The sequence below is a fragment of the Sus scrofa genome, chromosome 7 (assembly GCF_000003025.6).
Source record: "Sus scrofa isolate TJ Tabasco breed Duroc chromosome 7, Sscrofa11.1, whole genome shotgun sequence".
Lineage (NCBI taxonomy): Eukaryota > Metazoa > Chordata > Mammalia > Artiodactyla > Suidae > Sus > Sus scrofa.
The window spans coordinates 38549935-38567432 of record NC_010449.5 but is presented as its reverse complement, the minus strand read 5'-3'; the positions used below and the strand labels follow the sequence as shown (position 1 = coordinate 38567432).

At 40.8% G+C, this 17498-nt stretch overlaps 1 protein-coding gene across 1 annotated transcript in view; it reads left to right on the top strand.

Moving 5' to 3' along the window:
- The window catches only part of XPO5 (exportin 5), a 38855-nt gene that overhangs the window by 2126 nt on the left and 19231 nt on the right, over positions 1-17498 (top strand). The window contains exons 3-15 of the mRNA XM_005666037.3: positions 1246-1318; positions 3447-3584; positions 3735-3917; positions 6591-6617; positions 7861-8046; positions 8955-9031; positions 10034-10133; positions 10575-10658; positions 11236-11361; positions 12320-12410; positions 13552-13680; positions 15187-15305; positions 16451-16606. Coding sequence (XP_005666094.2) covers positions 1246-1318; positions 3447-3584; positions 3735-3917; positions 6591-6617; positions 7861-8046; positions 8955-9031; positions 10034-10133; positions 10575-10658; positions 11236-11361; positions 12320-12410; positions 13552-13680; positions 15187-15305; positions 16451-16606 — 1489 coding nt within the window. The remainder of the gene's footprint in view (positions 1-1245; positions 1319-3446; positions 3585-3734; positions 3918-6590; positions 6618-7860; positions 8047-8954; positions 9032-10033; positions 10134-10574; positions 10659-11235; positions 11362-12319; positions 12411-13551; positions 13681-15186; positions 15306-16450; positions 16607-17498) is intronic.

Sequence of the window (17498 nt, the reverse complement as noted above, 5' to 3'; positions counted from 1 at the left end):
CTAGCAAACCTAAAACTCTTTTTTTAAATTTTTAAATTGAAAAATTTTCATTTTCATTTATTTGTTTGTTTAATTGTTTATTTATTTATTTTTGTTTTTTAGGGCCACAGATTCGGCATATAGAAGTTTGAAGGCTAGGGGTCAAATTGGAGCTACAGTGGCTGGCCTAAGCCACAGCCACAGCAACGCCAGATCCAAGCCACATCTGCAACCTACACCGAAGCTCATGGCAATGCCGGATCCTTTAACCCACTAAGTGAGACCAGGGATTGAACCGGCATCCTCATGGATCCTAGTCAGGATCATTACTGCTGAGCTACAATGGGAACCCCCCCAAAAATCTTGTTATGTTTTTTTATTTTATTATTATTAGCATTTTAGGGCCACACCTATGGCATATGGAGGTTCCCAGGCTAAGGGTCCCAATTGGAACTACAGCTGCTGGCCTATGCCACAGCCCCAGCAATGCCAGATCCAAGCCACATCTGCAACCCACACTGCAGCTCATGGCAACGCCAGATCCTTAACCCACTGAGCAAGGCCAGGGATCAAACCTGCATCCTCATGGATGCTAGTCAGATTGGTTTCCACTGGGCCACAGCTGGAACTCCTAAAAATCTTTTTAGAATAATTCAATATACTGGTAAATAAATCTCTGATTAGGCACTGTGCCTTTTTTTGTTTTTTTTTTGTTTTTTTTTTTTTTTTTTCTTTTAAGTTTGAGGGTGTTCCTTCTGAATGGCAAATTCAAGTAGGATTATATGGGAGTAACTGAAAACCATTCCTATCTTGAGTCACTTGAGTATCCCCAGTGACTATCAGAAGAATCAGCCTTTGAGATTTAACCAAAGTTTTTCTGGAATTGTGCTATTACTTTGTAAGCTGGTGCAGAAAGGGAGATAGAGCTTTCAAGATTCTATTTTCTGAAAAGCAGCTATGTTGTTGCAGTTGTCCCAGGTATATATTTGCTTTTGGTCTGTCAGTAAAATCAAGAGAAAGAGCTCGCTTCTGCACAAATCCTGTGTAGATTCCAATTAATGGACCACTGCCTCTATAAAGCTCTTTCTCAAGGATTTTTCTGCTAGTGGAAAAGTGGACTGCTTTTTCTTCATTCTTGGGAGGATACAAAATCAAAAGTATAATTTCTTAATGAAATCACCGGTGGAATTTTAACACAGGAGTCAAAGCTAGTCTCTTTGGAAGAGAAGACTTCTAATGTAGTTCTTTGTGCATTTTGGTGACCAGGTTTCGGTGGAACAGCATGTCTCGATTGGAGAAGGTCTATCTGAAGAACAGTGTCATGGAGCTGACTGCAAATGTAAGGAATGGTTTGTCGAAAGACAGGTAGTTTAGACAAAATGTGACTTTTCCAACATAGCATTTATATAAAAAACTACTGGTTCTATGTAGGTCAAACAGCATGCTTTGCATAATATTGAATATTATGTTCAAGATGAAAGGAACCTCCATCTCTATTAATCATAGTATATCACATTTCTCTTAATCCCTTACTGTTGATTTCTGTTTTTAAAATTATAAAAATGGCAGAAAATATTTAAACATTTTTAGTAAATGAATAAGATTCTAGTTTAATCAATTCTAAATTAGATTGCACTTTGCTGTTGTTTCCTTTTATTCGGAAACAATTTTTTTATGATACTAGCAATAAAAAATATACTGAATGCGTTATTTCAGGAGTTAGAATATGACTTTATGTTTTTACCTCAAACTAATACAACATCGTAAGTCAACTGCACTCTAATGAAATTTTTTAAAAAGTTGGAGTCCCCACTGTGGTGCAGTGGATTAAGAACCAGACTCCATCCCAAACCCCCAGCACATTTGGGATGGAAATGCTATAAAAGTGGGTTGCGATGATCATTGTACAACTATAAATGTAGTAAGTTCACTGAGTAAAATTAAAAAAAAAAAAAGAATCAGACTCCAGTGGCTTGGGTTGCTCTGCAGGTTCAGGTTCAACCCCTAGCCCGATGCAGTGGATTAAAGGATCTAGCGTTGCTGCAGCTGGGTGTGGGTTGAAGTTGTGGCTCGAATTCCATCTCTGGCCTGGGAACTTTCTTGTGCTGTGGGTGTAGCCATTAAAACACAAACAAACAGGAGTTCCTGCTGTTGTGCATTGGGACTGTCAGTGTCTCTGGAGCACTGGGACACAGGTTTGATCCCCAGCCTTGTGCAGTGATTTAAGGATCTGGCATTGCCACAGCTGTGGCTCCAATCTGATTCCTGGCCCGGGATCTCCACATGCCACAGGGTGGCCAAAAAAAGAAAAAAAAAAAGCTTTAGTATCCATAGCCTTTTTGTTGTTTTTTCACAAAAGGCATGAAAAGGGGAATTGATGCCCCTTTTCATCCGCAGTCTTATCTTAGTGTCTTTTTTTTTTTTTTTTAAGTGCCACACCCATGGCATATGGAGGTTCCCAGGCTAGGGGTCAAATTAGAGCTGTAGCTGCCAGCCTACCCTACAGCCACAGCAATGTGGGATCTGAGCTGGGTCTGTGATCTACACCACAGCTCACAGCAACACCAGATCCTTAACCCGCTGAGCAAGGCCAGGGATCGAACCTGCATCCTCATGGATGCAAGTCAGATTGGTTTCCACTGAGCCACGATGGGAATTCCGTCTCCTGTCTTAATAGGGGAAAAAAATTACCTTCAAAATTACTAACTTAGTTAGCTAGGGTTTGTATTTTGTTAGTTCTGAGAAAACTTGGTAGAAGTCATAATTCATTAATCTTGGTATCAGACTTCAGAAGAGAGTCCCAGTAATGGCCTTTCTGTACCTTACAATAATGGAACTACTGGTAAAATATTTACTTGCTCCTAACTCTCCCATTTTATCAGCGTCTCACTATTTTCCTTATTTCCATACTCTTCTACCCTGGTCCTTTTACAAAATGAGAGTCTCTTGAGTTTGTTAAAAGAGAAGGATGGTGATGTCTTCCTTGCTCCATGTGATTGCCAGTCTTTATTTAAGTGGGAAGAATGATTAGTGAGAATGCAGGACAGGTGACTCAGACATGGAGAACAGGTTCGTTTGTTCAGATTAGTTTAAAAGTAGGCCTGCTCATGGGTTTTGTACCCTTTTATATTTTTTATTTTTATCTTTTTGCCTTTTCTAGGGCTACTCCTTTGGCATATGGAGATTCCCAGGCTAGGGGTCTAATTGGAACCGTAGCCACCGGCCTACACCAGAGCCACAGCAACTCGGGATCTGAGCCGCGTCTGCAACCTACACCACAGCTCACAGCAATGCTGGGTCCTTAACCCACTGAGCAAGGCCAGGAATCAAACCTGCAACCTCATGGTTCCTAGTTGGATTCGTTAACCACTGCGCCACGACGGGAACTCCTTGTACCCTTTTAAAGCCCAGTTTTTCCCCTTGAATTCAGTCTTGCAGACCTCTTAATATTTCTTGTTCCTTTTCAGGGAACACTGGACATTTTGGAAGAGGAGAACCATATTAAAGATGTTCTGTCTCGAATAGTAGTAGAAATGATCAAGCGAGAGTGGCCACAGCACTGGCCAGACATGCTGGTAGAATTGGACACTCTTTCCAAACAAGGGGTATGCAATACAGCTTTTATTAATTCAGGTTTTTGGTTTTGTTTGCTCTTTAGGAATTTGTTTGTCTTATCAGCAGGAAAGTGCCTTTGGACATTTATAATGAAAAAGATGTTCTAGTTTATCTTAACTGGCTTACTTCTATTGGTATAGGAAACACAGACAGAATTAGTGATGTTCATCCTTTTGCGACTAGCAGAGGACGTCGTGACCTTTCAGACCTTGCCCCCTCAAAGAAGAAGGGATATCCAGCAAACATTAACCCAGAACATGGAAAAAATCTTCAGTTTTCTACTTAACACTCTTCAAGAAAATGTAAACAAGTACCAACAAGTGGTAAGGGATACCCCCACTTCCCCGAAATACTCTTTTCTAATACACGTGGGTTTTTTGTTTTTTTGAAGTTAATGCAAAAGAAAAGTCTATTTTACAAGAGAAAAAGAAACAAAGATGGCAGGAAAAACTAGAATTAATTTTTGGGGGGCTGTGCTCACAGCATGCAGAAGTACCCAGGCCAGGGTTCAAACCCGTGCCATAACAGCAACCCAAGCCACAGCAGTGACGACGCTGGATCCTTAACTTGCTGAGAGCCACAAGAGAACTCCTATCCTATTTAACCATAATAAAGATGTTCTGTCTCAAATTGTATTAGAAATGATCAAGCGAGATCTTGGTCCTTTTTGCAGTCGTAACTGCCAAGTTTTATTAATCTTGATTACATGATCTTTGGTATTTCTTCTGGATGAGGTTTTTTCTTGTGCAGAAGAGGGACAGCCAGTCTGGCTGCAACCTCACGGTTCCTAGTCAGATTCGTTAACCACTGCACCACGACCGGAACTCCCAACACCAGGTACTTAATGCACCGAGCAATCCCAGGGATCGAACCTGCATTCCCCCAGGATCAACATCAGACCCTTAACCCACTGAGCCACAAAGGGAACTCCTCAAGCCCCATTTTTTACTAGAATGAACTCTTTCCCACAAAAATACATCCCCAAACCAAGATTTTTATTTTGCTTTTCTTTTTTGTTTTGGTTTGGTTTGGGGTTTTATTTTTGTTTTTTGGTTTTTTGATTTATTTATTTTTATTACTCATTGAATTTATTACATTTATAGTTGTACAATGAGCATCACAATCCAGTTTTATAGTATGGATTGGTTTCTTATGTCTGCACCTATGGCGTATAGAAGTTCTTAGGCTAGGGGCTCAAGTCAGCTGTAGCTGCTGGCCTACGCCACAGTCACAGCAACTCGAGATCCGAGCTGTGTCTGTGACCTGAATCACAGCTCCAGAGCCTTAATCCACTGAGCAAGACCAGAGATCGAACCTATGTCCTCATGGATACTAGTTGGGTTTGTTACAGCTGAGCCAGCCATGATGGGAACTCCCACCCCAGGATTTTTCAAAAGAAAATGGCAAAGTATTTGCATTTAAATATCTATGTGTGGCACCCCCACTGTGGCACAGTGGGTTAATCCAACTCCAGCAACTTGCATTTTCCCCTATGAGATTTAATCCCTAAGAGAAGGTGAACAAATTATGAATGCTTGGATGCCCTAGACATCAAGCCAGCATGCCAGAGCATGGCCAATGCTCTGACACACATCCGCTGGTGGTTTTCTTTAGCTTGCATTGGTTTCTGTTCTCCCCACCACCTGTGCCCAGGACCAGAGCACACCAGGCAACATCTTTTGTACTGGAAACTTTTAAGTGTACTTATAGCTCCTTTGCTTTCATCCCTTCATCTTCCCAACTGTGGAGTGGGCTGAATGGTAAACAAGGATGGAATGAGTAGGCTTCCTCTCCCTGTCCCATCCATCCCTTGGTCCCAGGGGGCAGGAGGTCCCAGGCAGGAGGATAGGATCCAATTGAAAATGCAGGGTTTGTTTGAATGGAGGGTAAAGGCTGGACTTGGCTGTTGTTGCCTGGATCCCTTTCCCTTCTGGGGCAGCATCTGTAGATGCCGGTGGGAGGATGCTACTCATCTCTGCCCCATGAACATCTCTCCTTGATCACTGATGATGAAGGCTTACTACTTGTTCTTAGAAAAAAACATTTTTTGGAAGTTGAGAAAAGAAGCTAGGTGTATAAGTCCTCTATGATGCAAATGATAGTAGGTTTTCAAGTACTTCAGGAATAGGTTTTCCAGCTTATACAATTATAAGTTGTTAATTTACTCAACAGACACTATTTTGATCTGTTTATCATTTAACATTTTTGTGTACATGGTTTTCCTATAGTTATGTCCATACACATGTGGTCATAAATTGTATTCATTTAATTTTGTTTCTTGCTTTTTTCTCTTAACGTTATATCATTTCAGTGTACCTTTGCCAGTTGTAATTTGTCTTTATTTAAATATGGAAAAAGTGCTAATACTTTGTTTTAAACTATATTTCTTTCCTCACTAGCAATATTGAGACTGCTTCATTGTTCATGTTAGTTATATTTCTTTGTAAACTGTTTTCTTTGTCTTTGTGGATCTGAATGTCCTAATAAATTTGTGTAAGTTATTTAAATTTTAACTTTTTGTCATTTGCCTAAAACTCAAATAACCTGTCCTCCTTTGGTAGAATATCAGTTATGTGTTCTTAGTAAAGTTGTCTTCTTTTCCAAGATTTAAAGTAGAGTCTATATTTGAAAATCATTGTTGGAGTTCCCATCCTGGCGCAGTGGTTAACGAATCCAACTAGGAATCATGAGGTTGTGGGTTTGATCCCTGGCCTTGCTCAGTGGGTTAAGGATCTGGCATTGTCGGGAGCTGTGGTGAAGGTTGCAGACGCGGCTTGGATCCTGTGTTCCTGTGGCTCTGGCGTAGGCCGGAGCTCCAATTAGACCCCTAGCCTGGGAACCTCCCATATGCCATAGGAGCAGCCCAAGAGATGGCAAAAAGACCGAAGGAAAAAAAAAAAATCATTGTTCAAGGGCCTAGATTATGGGGGTGGAAAGTTATTACGTAGTCTTTGCCTCGTTAAAAACATTGGATCTTTACACTTCTTCTCTTTCAGAAAACAGATAATGCTCAGGAGTCGAAGGTAAGAGCTCTTTGTGGAATTGGAAGGTTGGGAAACTTCTTTGAGGCCTTCAGGTACAGGGACGCACACACCTTAGTAGAGGGTAAACTCAGCCTTGGTTTATTTGATCACTGAGCTATGGTGGAAGGGAGTTAAAATTAGACTAATCTGAGATTTCTTGAAAAACAAAATAGCCACACGTGCCAGTATTGTCCTCTTTTTTTTTTTATTTTTATTACTCAAATGAATTATCACATTTGTAGTTGTATAATGATCTTAACAATCTGATTTCACAGGATTTCCATCCCATAGCCCAAGCACATCCCCCCACCCCCCAAACTGTCTCCTCCAGAGACCATAAGTTTTTCAATGTCTGTGAGTCAGCATCTGTTCTGCAAAGAAGTTCAGTCTGTCCTTTTTTCAGATTCCACATGTCAGTGAAAGCTTTTGATGTTGGTGTCTCATTGTATGGCTGACTTCACTTAGCATGGTAGTTTCTATGTCCATCCGTGTTGCTAAAAATGCCGGTATTTCGTTCTTTTTAATGGCTGAGTAATATTCCATTGTGTCTATGTACCACATCTTCTTGATCCACTCCTCTGTCAATGGACATTTAGGTTGTTTCCATGTTTTGGCTATTGTAAATAGTGCTGCAATGAACATTGGAGTACGTGTGTCTTTGCAAGTCATGGTTTTCTCTGGGTAGATGCCCAGGAGTGGGATTGCTGGATCAAATGGTAGTTCCATGTTTAGTTTTCTGAGGAATCTCCATACTGCTTTCCACAGTGGTTGCCCCAATTTACAATCCCACCAACAGTGTACTAGTGTTCCTTTTTCTCCACACCCTCTCCAGCACTTATTGTTTGTAGACTTTTGGATGATGGCCATTCTAGCTGGTGTAAGGTGGTACCTCAGAGTAGTTTTGATTTGCATCTCTCTAATAATGAGTGATGTTGAACATCCTTAAATGTGTTTCTTGGCCATCTGTATGTCTTCTTTGGAGAACTGTCTGTTTAGATCTTCTGCCCATTGTTTTTTGCCAGTATGGTCCTCTTGACAGACATTGATAACACCGTCGTCTGAGAGGTGGTTATGTGTCAGCAGGAAACCTTTGAGTTGCTTGTCAGTAACTGTTCCATGAGTTCATTTTTTAAAAACTTATTTTCTTTTTAGAATTAGAAAATAGAAGGAGCTCAGGTGTAACTACAGCTTTTTTGTCTGTTAGTGAGGATTTAGTGGTTAAAAGTTACTTGTTTTCATGCAGGCCCAAGCATACTGTCGAGTAGCAATTGCAGCACTGAATACACTAGCAGGCTACACTGACTGGGTATCCCTGAGCCACATTACTGCTGAAAACTGTAAACTCCTAGAGATGCTGTGCCTGCTTCTGAGTGAACAAGAACTTCAATTGGGAGCAGCTGAGTGTCTTCTCATTGCAGTCAGCAGAAAGGTAAGTTACCATTTCAGGCTGGCTTTCAGCCTCAGAGTCTCTGAGAGGTGTGTGTGTGGTTGGGGGGGCCTCTAATTGAACATTGTGGTGAAAGACTGAAAGATTTGGGGCTTTCATTTTTTGGTTTTTTACTTGATACCAACTTAATTACCTGCCTCCAACCCTTTTGAACAATAGTTTGACAATATTGTAGGGATCCATTGGCAGGATGTACACAGATTTGTAGGGCTACTTTGGTTCTTGAAACGGTGTGAATCTTGGCATGAAACGAGATAGGCGTGACGAGTTTAAAACTTACATAACGTTATGTCAAAAGATCATAGAAGGTGATTGCTGGCTTTACAGTTGTCTTGGCTAACAAATGGGATCATGACTCTTCTCCATTAGAATGTTACTTTCAAATGTTATTTGCTTTCATATCAGCATTATCATTGCCCAGTACATTTTAAAATACAGGTCTTATTCAGATTTGGACTTAAAGAATTGGCTTTTTTCCAGTGTTCAGTTAGTACTGGGGCTATGAGAAATTAGGAAGTCAGTGTAATTGCTTATATGGGTATACAAGATGTTAGTACTTGGAGGGTTTTGTTTTGTTTTGTTTTGTTTTGCTTTTTAGTACTGCGCTAGCAGCATGTGGAAGTTCCCAGGCTAGGGGATGAATTGGAGCTACAGCTGCCGGCCTACACCACAGCCAGAGCAATGGGATCTGAGCTGTGTCTGCAACCTATACCCCAGCTCATGGCAATGCCAGATCCCCAACCCACTGAGCAAGCCAGGGATTGAACCCAAATCCTCATGGATGGATACTAGTCATATTTGTTTCCGCTGTGCCGCAACGGGGACTCCAGAACTTGGAGATTTTTAATAATATCGTTTTATTACCTATGTTTCCCTAAAATTGGGTCTAGGGCAAGTTGGAAGATCGGAAACCCTTGATGATCTTGTTTGGAGATGCTGTCATGCATTATATGCTCTCCGCTGCACAGTGAGTATCTTGTCATTTTTTTATCTTATTTGGATATATCTGAAGTTCCTGTCTGACTCTTAGCAGTCAGTTGACAGTGTTTTTTAAAGGAAAATAAGGCATTTTTAAAGGGACTGTTTTTCCTTTTTGAAGACTTTATGCTGGATATAAGTTGTAGCTGTTGACCAGCACCCACTTCCTTTCACAGTTTTCCCCTTTCTCCCCAGACAGTTCATCTCTTTGGTTCTCTTTGTCTCCTTTCGATGATCCCTAAGCCTCCCAAAACCTAGTAGTCTGAGTGATAGGCCTGAGAATGATGCTTTGATCTACTGGACCAGAGTCTACCCCTGGGCCTTTTTCAGTTGTAGGCCTCCAGACACTCACTTCTGCTTTCCTTGTCAAAGTAGTCAATGTCTGAAGTGCTGAGGTTCTAGGAAGCAGCTACAGCAATGTGGTCAATACGAAGCATGTGTGTAAAACCCATAAACACATTCTGGGTTCTGAAGTAATGGCTTCTACTTCTGAGCACTCTGGGAAATGGTAAAGCATTTCCTGTTGTTTCTTACCTGGGACTCAGGTAGAACTGTGCATTACAAGCAGACGAAGAGATCACAACATTCTTTATTTAATACTTTTCATGTTTGATCCCAAAGACAAAAGATGTGACTCACAGATGTATTATTTAAAATCTCTTACTGTCCATTCTAACATAGCTTTTATGATGGCTTGCTTTCTCATGGCTACTACAGGTCTGTTTTAAGAAGTTCTGTCAATTAAGTTTAAAAAGCGTTTAAAAAACAGTGGGTGGCCACTGTAGTTACTGTTTCCAAGGCCCAATTCTTAATTCCATTGAGACTGACATTCCTGCTGAGGTTGCCTATTTCCATTGGTGCCACTGGTACTGGTTAGTAAAGCATTGAATCAATCCAGGTGGTCAGACTCCAGAGCCTGCGCTGGAAACCATGATGCCACACCACTCTTCAACCTCCCTAGAGCTGATCACACTGTTTTCTCATCTTACAGGACTGCTGACGGAGGAGGCTTGGTAGAAAAACACTACGTCTTCCTGAAGAGACTTTGTCAGGTGTTGTGTGCTCTGGGCAGTCAGCTGTGTGCATTGCTGGTGAGCACTTTCTGCAGAGTTTCAGGGCCATTTAATGAGGATTTAGAAAGTTAGGTTTGTGTAAGAGGTGATAGATACTATTGATTTTTATTTTAGCCTGAGAGGGCATTGCTCTATAGAGTATTTCTTATAATTCTATAGATTAAATTTTTTGCATTGGGGAGGGGCATATATGGAGTTTCTGGGCCAGGGATCAGACCCAAGCCGTAGTTGTGACCTATGCTATAGCTGCGGCAACACTGGATCCCCCAACTCAAGCAGGTTTCCTGTTTTTTAGCCCTTGAAATGATGCCTTCCTTAGGCCACAAGAAAGTATAAAGTCCTTTCAAAACTGAAATGTTGTAGGTTATAAGTTACCTATATTTGTTATTCCACTCTTCTCACTCCCCACCTTTGCCTCCCCATCAACATCATTAACTTAATGGTCTTTTTGTCCTTCAGGGTCCAGATTCTGATGTAGAAACACCAGCAAACTTTGGAAAATACCTGGAATCTTTTCTTGCTTTCACAACGCATCCAAGTCAGGTAAACTTTATGGAGGTGACTTATCTAAATTTAGATAAAATCAAGCACTACCGCCTGAAGTATTTAGCAGCTCGTGTGACTCTTGAGGTCCCTGGGAATAACTAGTGGCATTTCATTAAGAGAATTGCTACATCTTCCTGAGCTGAGCATTGAACCATCTAGGTCAGCCATTAACTCTCGAGTAATGTCACTGATAATGCTCAATGAGATGTGAGGTATGTCCCGGTGATTTACTGCTAAAGGTACTTTAAATACAGAAGTCTGATTAATTGTGTTATTAGAAAATTCCATCCAATCCAGGATTTCCCTTGTACTATCCTGAGGTGCTTATGTCCTTTGTTGTACAAAAGGGAAAGTGGTAGAGCTCAGCTCTGGGAATGGCAGCACCCACAGTCTGTTTTATTAACATACGTTCCGTAGTGAGCAGTCATTACTGATGTACCGGAGTATGGACAGTTTCAAAGTATTATAGATATATTTTCATGGAAGAACATAGTGGATGGTTGCTAGGCTAAGTAATAATCTTGATTATATAAAACCCAAATCCTTAAATGGAGTTTTTCCTCTTCCCCTTTAGTTTTTACGCTCTTCAACTCAGATGACTTGGGGAGCCCTCTTCCGGCATGAGGTCCTATCCCGTGACCCTTTGCTATTAGCAATAATACCAAAATATCTTCGTGCTTGTATGACTAACTTGGTCAAGGTATGTAATGGGAATGGAAAATGTGGAATATAGGTGAATGTACATTATGAGACTTAGATGGCATCATTGACAGCCCTGTCTTGGTCTCTGAGAGTCCGTCCTTGGGCATATTAGACTCTTACTCCTCAAGAAGAAAGCAGTCCCTACTGGTTACTGTATCTGCTCTTTCATATTTTGGGGTGCTTATATGCCAGGTGTTGGGCTGGGTGCTAGGAAAAAGAAGTGAGAAAAAGAGCAGTGACCTGACCATACAATGTGATGTAAAAGCAGAAAGGTGGTGGGGCAGGGGGTGGAGTCAAGGAGATTCCAAGAGGAAGTAATATCTGACCGTTTCCGAAGGTCAGGTGAGAGTCAGGAAGGTCGGTAAGAAGATGGGGAGAATGGAAGCCAATTACTCACTGCCTCAGCAGAATTCTCTAAGATTTGCTCAAGATTAAGATGCTTAATCTTGATTTGTAAAATCAGAGAATGGGACCCATTCAGGGGTCCCCTTTATTTCCTCAAGGAATTGAGCTGGCATGTAGCACATCCTATTCTAATTCTCTGCCATCATGGTCTTCAGTACTTTTTCAATGAAACATTCAAAAATTCCATGCTTATTCCCAAGGTTTGGCATTTAAGGAGACAAATTGTCTCAGTTCTTTTACTCATAGCATGTTATATTAGCATGTTTTGGAACATCTTTATGGTCTCAAAGAAATTGCAGAATTTAATTTCTTACTCAGGAAACTGGAAGGGAGTATCAAATAAAAATGTTCTCTTTTCTACCACTCCCAGGATTATTCCAGCTGGGAGCAAAAGGTGGACTTGGGATAGATCAGAAGCAGTTGTATAACTTAATATATCTTATGCAGACCCTTAACTCTTCTTAAACAAAAAATATTTGAGCTTCTAGAGTTAAAACCTCTTTTGGTGGGTCCATTTTCATCCCCTACCACAGTTATCTTTCTTTTTCCAGATGGGTTTTCCTTCTAAAACCGACAACCCCAGCTGTGAATACTCTCGATTAGATTTTGATAGCGATGAGGACTTCAATGCTTTCTTCAACTGTGAGTGTATCGGCCTGGAATTTGTCCCAACAGTCTCAGATTGGCATCTAGTGTTATGAGTCCTGGCACATGAGTCTGGGGGTTCTTTAACAAAGGGCCCCACATCTGGACAGCAGCCTATTTAATCTCCAGTTGCACTTTGCAGAGGGTGCTGGGATTGTACTCATTCTGGACTCAGTGTTCTCTTTTGCACAGTCGCACGCACACACACACATTCATGTGCACACACACGCAGAGCCTTTGGACATTGACATTAGAGATAGTAATCCACATAAGGTACTCTTGAGTTTTTCTGTGTCTTGGTTTCGCTTTTTTAAAAAAATTAATAATATTGAGAGATGATTCATTTACCACACAGATCACCCCATTTAGAGTATACAATTCAATGGTTTTTTTTCTATTTTCAGAGTTGTACAACCACCATCACAATCAATCCCCTCATCCCTCTCAGCCCTGGCAGACCAGTAATCCACTTTCTATTTTTCTGTTTTACCTACTCTGAACATTTCATATAAATGAAATCATACAATGTGTTGTCTTTGGTAACTGCCTTCTTTCTCTTAGCATAATGTTTTAAAACTCCATCTGTGTTGTAGCATGTATCAGTACCTCATTTCTTTTTATTGCCAATAATATTTCATTGTATGGAATACCACATTTATTCATCCATTGATAATTGATAAATATTTGAAATGTTTCCACATCGTGGCTATTAAGAATAGTGCTGTTACAACATTTGTGTAGAAGTTTTTAAGTGAACATGTTATTTTGGGAGGGTATATGCATGGAAAGAAAATGACTCAATCATACAGTAATGACAGGTTTAATGTTTTGAGGAACTGCCAGACTGTTTTCCTCACCATTTTATCTGTATCAACTGGATTTCCTTTTAACTCCGGTCAAAATGGATGATCACTTTTAGGTTCCTGCTTATAGAGCTAGCCAGGATGGCAGCTTCTTAGAGTTTATTTTTGAAAATTTCTAGATTTGTTAATAGAGCTTTACCGAGCATTAGATTCAAAGCCCAAGTCTGCAAATCAGAAACTCTTTGAATATTTTCCTCCTGGGATGGATAAGTGAGTAAACATTAACTAAGTACCTATTATATGCCAGTTATTGATTCACAACTTTCTCTTGGCAGCCTCTCGGGCTCAACAGGGAGAGGTAATGAGGTTAGCATGTCGTTTGGATCCCAAGACTAGCTTCCAGATGGCTGGGGAGTGGCTGAAGTATCAGCTCTCAGCTGCTATTGACACTGGGTCCATGAAGTGTAAGTTTTTGTTCTGTTATTTTTTGTTCTTTCCCCCCTGAACATTACTGAAGTATTTTATCAAAACTATACATAGAGGAGTTCCCTTGTGGTACAGTGGGTTAAGGATCTGTTGTCACCGCAGTGGCTCAGGTTGCTGCCGTGGCAAGGGTTCAGCTCCTGACCAGGGAACTTCCACATATCTCGGGCATGGCCAAAAACAAAAACACAAAAAACTGTACATAGAAATAAATAAACCTCTGAGGCCACATTTCGAAACAGTATGCTAGTAGTGTTCAAAAGTAGCTTTGCTCACTGCCCCGGTTCGTCCTAGGGAATGAGCCTTTTCATTTGCACGCACAGGCAGAGAAAGCAGCTGTAACACCAGATGTTAATTGTTTTAATCTGGGCGAAACCATGACCCTATCGGTTTAGCCTTCATTTTTCTTTTCTAACAGTCAACTAATTATTTATTGTTGATTTTATTACTTTAATTTTAGGTACCACCTTAACAATTTGCATGTCTAGACCTAACTTTAAAGTTTCAATCAAACGTCTCAAACTTTTTAGACCAAGTTTTTGCGTAGCATTTCTCTGACACTAGGAAAGAATGAATTGTTAGGCACAACAGGAGCTTCCCATATCGCTCAGCCCCCTCAGAGCCTTTGGGAAATGCCACTTCATATAAGGTCAAAATAACTCCCCTCTACAAGACGAAAGCCATAAGAGAAGTACACTTCTCTGTACTACTCTGTATCTTCTGTGTGTTGTCTTATTAATGCATGCTGTGGGTAAGAGGGTTGATAAAGCAGGAGAAAGTATAAGGCACTGCTTTCGCAAGGTTCCACACTTAGGGGCAGTTACCAAGGACACTAGGCATTCACTGCATTTAACATTCAGTTTTGTGTATTCAGTTACCTGAAGGTCTCTGGTATGTAGTAACTTGAATGAGAAGCCCAGACATGTTGCCCCAAGATGAAACTAGTAGATGTGAGCACTGTACGGGGGCAAGAAAAGTAATTTGTGATTCATTTTGCCTGTGCCTTGCCGTCTGAGTGATGCACTTCGGTGATGTGGCGCAGTTCTCTACACATAGGCTGCTGGCTGTGAAGCACCATTTTGTATCTTATATCAGTTCCTTGTTGGAAGGATTCTTTACGGTCTTAGGTATCTTAATTATTTAGATTCCTGTGGGCAGATTATAAAGGGAGAGGAAGGGAGAAATTACGATTTCTCAATTGCCTCTAATTGGCCAGGCACTGGTTTTGATGACATGTATCGTCTCATTCAGTACTCACAATGGTTTTGCAGACCAGGCTTGTGGAGCTGAATTCAGCCAGCTCACTGGTAGAAGTGGAGACAGGATAAGGACCCCTTTCTGCACTTAGGCTGAAAGGGGTTAGGTTACCTGGCTGCTTCAACGGTGAAAGCACCTAGTGGTTTCAGAGCCCCCGTTGTCTCTGTGTGTTCTGTAATCCTCCAGTGTTTATAAGTGTGTGTGTGTGTTTAAACCTGTCCCTCCTACAGCTGGAAGTGGAGAAAGCGGCCTCTGCTCCATCTTCTCACCTTCGTTTGTGCAGTGGGAAGCCATGACTTTCTTTGTGGAAGGTGTGGTCAACCAGATGTTTCGAACAGTAGATAAGGAAGTAAGTGTTTCCTGTGCTGATTGCATAATAATTTTGATCTTTTTAAAACTGGCAGAGGGATAGGAAGGTCTGTGAATGTGCATCTTACAGAAGAGGAAACTGAGATTCAGAGAGGGTCAGTAACCTACGCAAGGCCAAATAGCTAATAAATAGCAGGGCTGGGCCCGAAATAGGCCTCTCTGACTCTAAGGCCTCAGTGTTTAGTATTCATTTTAAGGTCATAATAAGATGGGCCTGATAGTACAGTGAACCACAGATAGGATAACTGTTACAGGGAGGGCAGTGATGGAAACCTTGAATTAGAAAATTTTAAGAGGTATTTGCCATTAGGCATCTTTTTCTATTTATGGCAAATAGACCAGAATATTCATGTTGGCTGATCAAGTGTCCTTGTTGCCTGAATAATCTGATTAAATAGATCTTGTTTTGTGTACTTCATGTCACCTGTCACCCTTCTTTTATAACATTAAAAGTAATTATAAAATTAACTGGATAACAGCATGTACTATATTAACTATGTTAATTAGAATAATTGGATCCGTCATTTGGGGGTAATTGATTTTAGTATATTCTAGGCTAATGATAGAAAGAATCTAAGTCCCTTGAAGATAAGTGAGATAGAGTGCTTTTTCTCATAAATGCCACATTAACAAATCAGACTTTAGGATCATTAACTTTATCTGCTTGTATATTCACTTCAGCTTGAAATGATGGTGTTCTGAGTTTGTTCAGTTTCTAGTAATAGATAGGAAATGCAACATCCCTAATAATGGCAGCATCATTTATGAAATAATTTTAATAATGTGGAGTAGTGCTTAGAATTTTAAGAGTTAAAAAGCAGTATATAAAACCATATATGGTTGGAGTGGATAAGCAATGAGATCCTGCTGTATGGCACAGGGAACAATATCTAGTCACTTGCGATGGAACATGATGGAGGACAGTGTGAGAAGAATGTATATGTACATATGACTGGGTCACTTTGCTATACAGCAGAAATTGACAGAACAATGTAAATCAACTATAATAAAAAATACAAAACTTAAAAAAACAAAAACATGTGGCAGCCATATTTTTAGAGTCTGAAAGAAATTTAGCAAAAATGGTTATCGGTCACGTCAACCTCTTTTTCATGTCTGTCGCAGGAAATTCCTGTCAATGATGGAATAGAGCTACTGCAGATGGTCCTGAACTTTGAGACCAAGGATCCCCTCATCCTGTCCTGTGTCCTCACTAATGTCTCAGCACTCTTTTCATTTGTCACCTTCAGACCAGAGTTCCTGCCCCAGGTCTTCTCTAAGGTAAACTCCCTCTCTGTAAATTTTATTTTGGCATTCCTAAGCTAATTAATTATTTTTTGTAAGTATATGAAATAAACTAATAAACAGTTTATTCGTTCATCAGATACTTACTCAGTACTCACTGAAAGAAGCACCACACTAGTTGGAAAGCCTTATCCTTTAGCACTGCTTTGTCTGGGGAGAAAAGCATGTAGACGTGAGGGGCCTACATGGCATTGCAGTTAGCAGGCGTGTACTCTTGAGAAATGGGGGAGAAATCTCAAGGAGGTATTGGTGTGCTGTCAGATTGGGAGGGGACTTGTAAGAGGAAAGGTTTCAGGGTCCGGTTTAGGTGACTGGTGAGAGGTGAAGCATCACCAGAGTGATATACTGTTGGATCAGGAGGAGAATAGGAGTAAGGAAGGGAAAGGGTGAGTTCTGTTTTGGAAGATTAGGCTCGAAGTACATACACAATATCAAGGTGGAGGCATCTCATAATAAATTGGCTATTTGAGGTTAAAGGTCTAGACTCAGAAGGTTATGAGATAAAATTGAGGCCTCACTGCCATAGAAATGCCAGTAGTAGAGGTGAAGTGCTAGCAACAAGATGTACCTCGAGCTGGGTGTGTGGCTCAGGCAGAACGCTGGTGATCGCCTGTCACTGGGGAAGAGCCCTCAAAGAAGGAAAAAAGGATGGCCAGAGATAATGGAGAAAATGTTCTGTTATAAAGGCTGGGAGAACTTCAAAAACGGGTTCATTTGTGGCCACAGAAATTCCCTAAGAGGTGGAACATGTCCATGGGGTTCCTCCATTAGATCTTTATTAGAGTTTTACTCCAGCATGGTGGCCAGGGCAGCAGTCTTAAGGAATAAGTGGGAAGTTGGAAAACGGAATCAGGGAGGGTAGACTTTT